Here is a 1484-nt window from a genome sequence, read left to right as displayed (position 1 = left end):
CACCACCACAGTACCAAACAAAAATAAGGAAATGCCATAAACCTCAAAGAGCAATATGAAAACACACTCTCAACTGCCTCTTAAACTGGGTATAGGAACACCTATCCACGTTCTACTTCTTTGTTCCACTTTTTAAGCACAACTGCCTCCCCCCCCCACACACACACACACTTTTTAAGCCCAAGTGCACCCCCCCACCAAATGATGCAACACCAAACTGGAAAATCTAGTCTCCTGTGAAGTCAACATTAGTCACACCTAAGCTCCCCTCTCCTTTCTCTGTGGCCCACTCCTGAGTTCTCCTCCAGGACCCTGCCAGTGAGGCACACCAATTCTGCAGCCTCTGCAGCCATTTATGAAAGGCTTTGCGCACAGCTGAGGAGGAGAAATAGAAAATTAAGGGGTCAATGCAAGCGTTGAGAGCGCTGAGCAGCACAGCACATGCGCGCCAGTTCTGACTTTCCCCCTGGAAGAATCCCACCACATGAGACACATTGTAGGGCCCAAAACAGACGAGGAAATTGAAGAGAGTCACAGCAGCCAGCCCCACGGCTCTCCAGCGCTTCTGGGTCTCCACTTTGGGCCGGGAGAGCATGATGCACACAAAGCGCCAATAGCAGAAGGTGGTCACCGCCATGGGGATGACGAAAAGAACCAGGCACAGCTCCAGCCGCACAGGAAGGAGCATGTCCAGCTGCTCTCTGGTGAAACCTTCGTAGCAGACCGGAAAGCCTGCAGCATGACTTTCTGTGTTGTTGGTTGGTAAGTATTGGACAACGATCACAATGCTGCTGTGTCCAAAGGACAGGACCAAGGAGACCACAGCAGCGATCACTCCATACAGAGGCCGGCGTGAGAGCTTGTACTGTACTGGGTAGGCCACGCCGCGGTAGCGCTCGATGCTGATGCCTGCCAGGAGCCACGTGCTGCAGTAGATGGCGCCGTAGAAGCCGAAGCCCGTGAGGGCACAGAGTGTGTTCCCCATGGGCCAGAAGAAATTGTATGCAGCCTCAACCATTTTGAAGGGCAGTAGCAGCAGCAGCAGGAGGTCTGCCAGCGTCAGGCTGAGGAGGAGGATGTGGATGGGTGCAGGGTGGGGCTGGCGGACACGCTGCATAAAGGCCCGCAGGGCCAGGAGGTTGGCAGGGAGACCAATGAGAAAGGATATGACGTAGATTAAGAGAAGCCCCAGGTTTCGGGAACTTGGCATCATCTTTCCTGAGGCGACAAAAGGTGAGGTCAGAATCCTCTCTGATCATGGGCTTCCCAATGCCAAACCAAAGTGAATCCATTTTCAGCTTCATTGCAAGCCCCTCTCCTCGTGTCCCTGAGTGATTATTACCAAAGCTTCAAACTGGCTACTGTTCTGCTTCCTCTTGGCCATCTTGTGTAGTGAAGAAGGTCTCCTTTCCCTACCAGATTCCTTCTTTCTGCCCATTTCTCCCCTACCAGAGAAAAGTTACACCTGTATGGATCCTAATGCT

General features: G+C 52.6%; 1 protein-coding gene across 1 annotated transcript; it reads right to left on the bottom strand.

Moving 5' to 3' along the window:
- Nucleotides 1-226: 226 nt before the first annotated feature.
- Nucleotides 227-1213, bottom strand: LOC103209070 (free fatty acid receptor 2-like). Its single transcript, XM_007954838.1, has one exon. The coding sequence runs from the start codon at nt 1211-1213 to the stop codon at nt 227-229; it is 987 nt and encodes a 328-aa protein (XP_007953029.1).
- Between the last annotated feature and the right edge of the window lie 271 nt (nt 1214-1484).

This window comes from Orycteropus afer, unplaced genomic scaffold (assembly GCF_000298275.1).
Source record: "Orycteropus afer afer isolate SDZICR_OR568_19922 unplaced genomic scaffold, OryAfe1.0 scaffold00476, whole genome shotgun sequence".
Lineage (NCBI taxonomy): Eukaryota > Metazoa > Chordata > Mammalia > Tubulidentata > Orycteropodidae > Orycteropus > Orycteropus afer.
The sequence above is the reverse complement of the archived record's forward strand: the minus strand, read 5'-3'. Positions and strand labels throughout refer to the sequence as shown.

Bases quoted from the DNA above. Each gene is read 5' to 3' on its own strand.
- LOC103209070 (XM_007954838.1), bottom strand. From the start codon at position 1,213: ATGATGCCAAGTTCCCGAAACCTGGGGCTTCTCTTAATCTACGTCATA.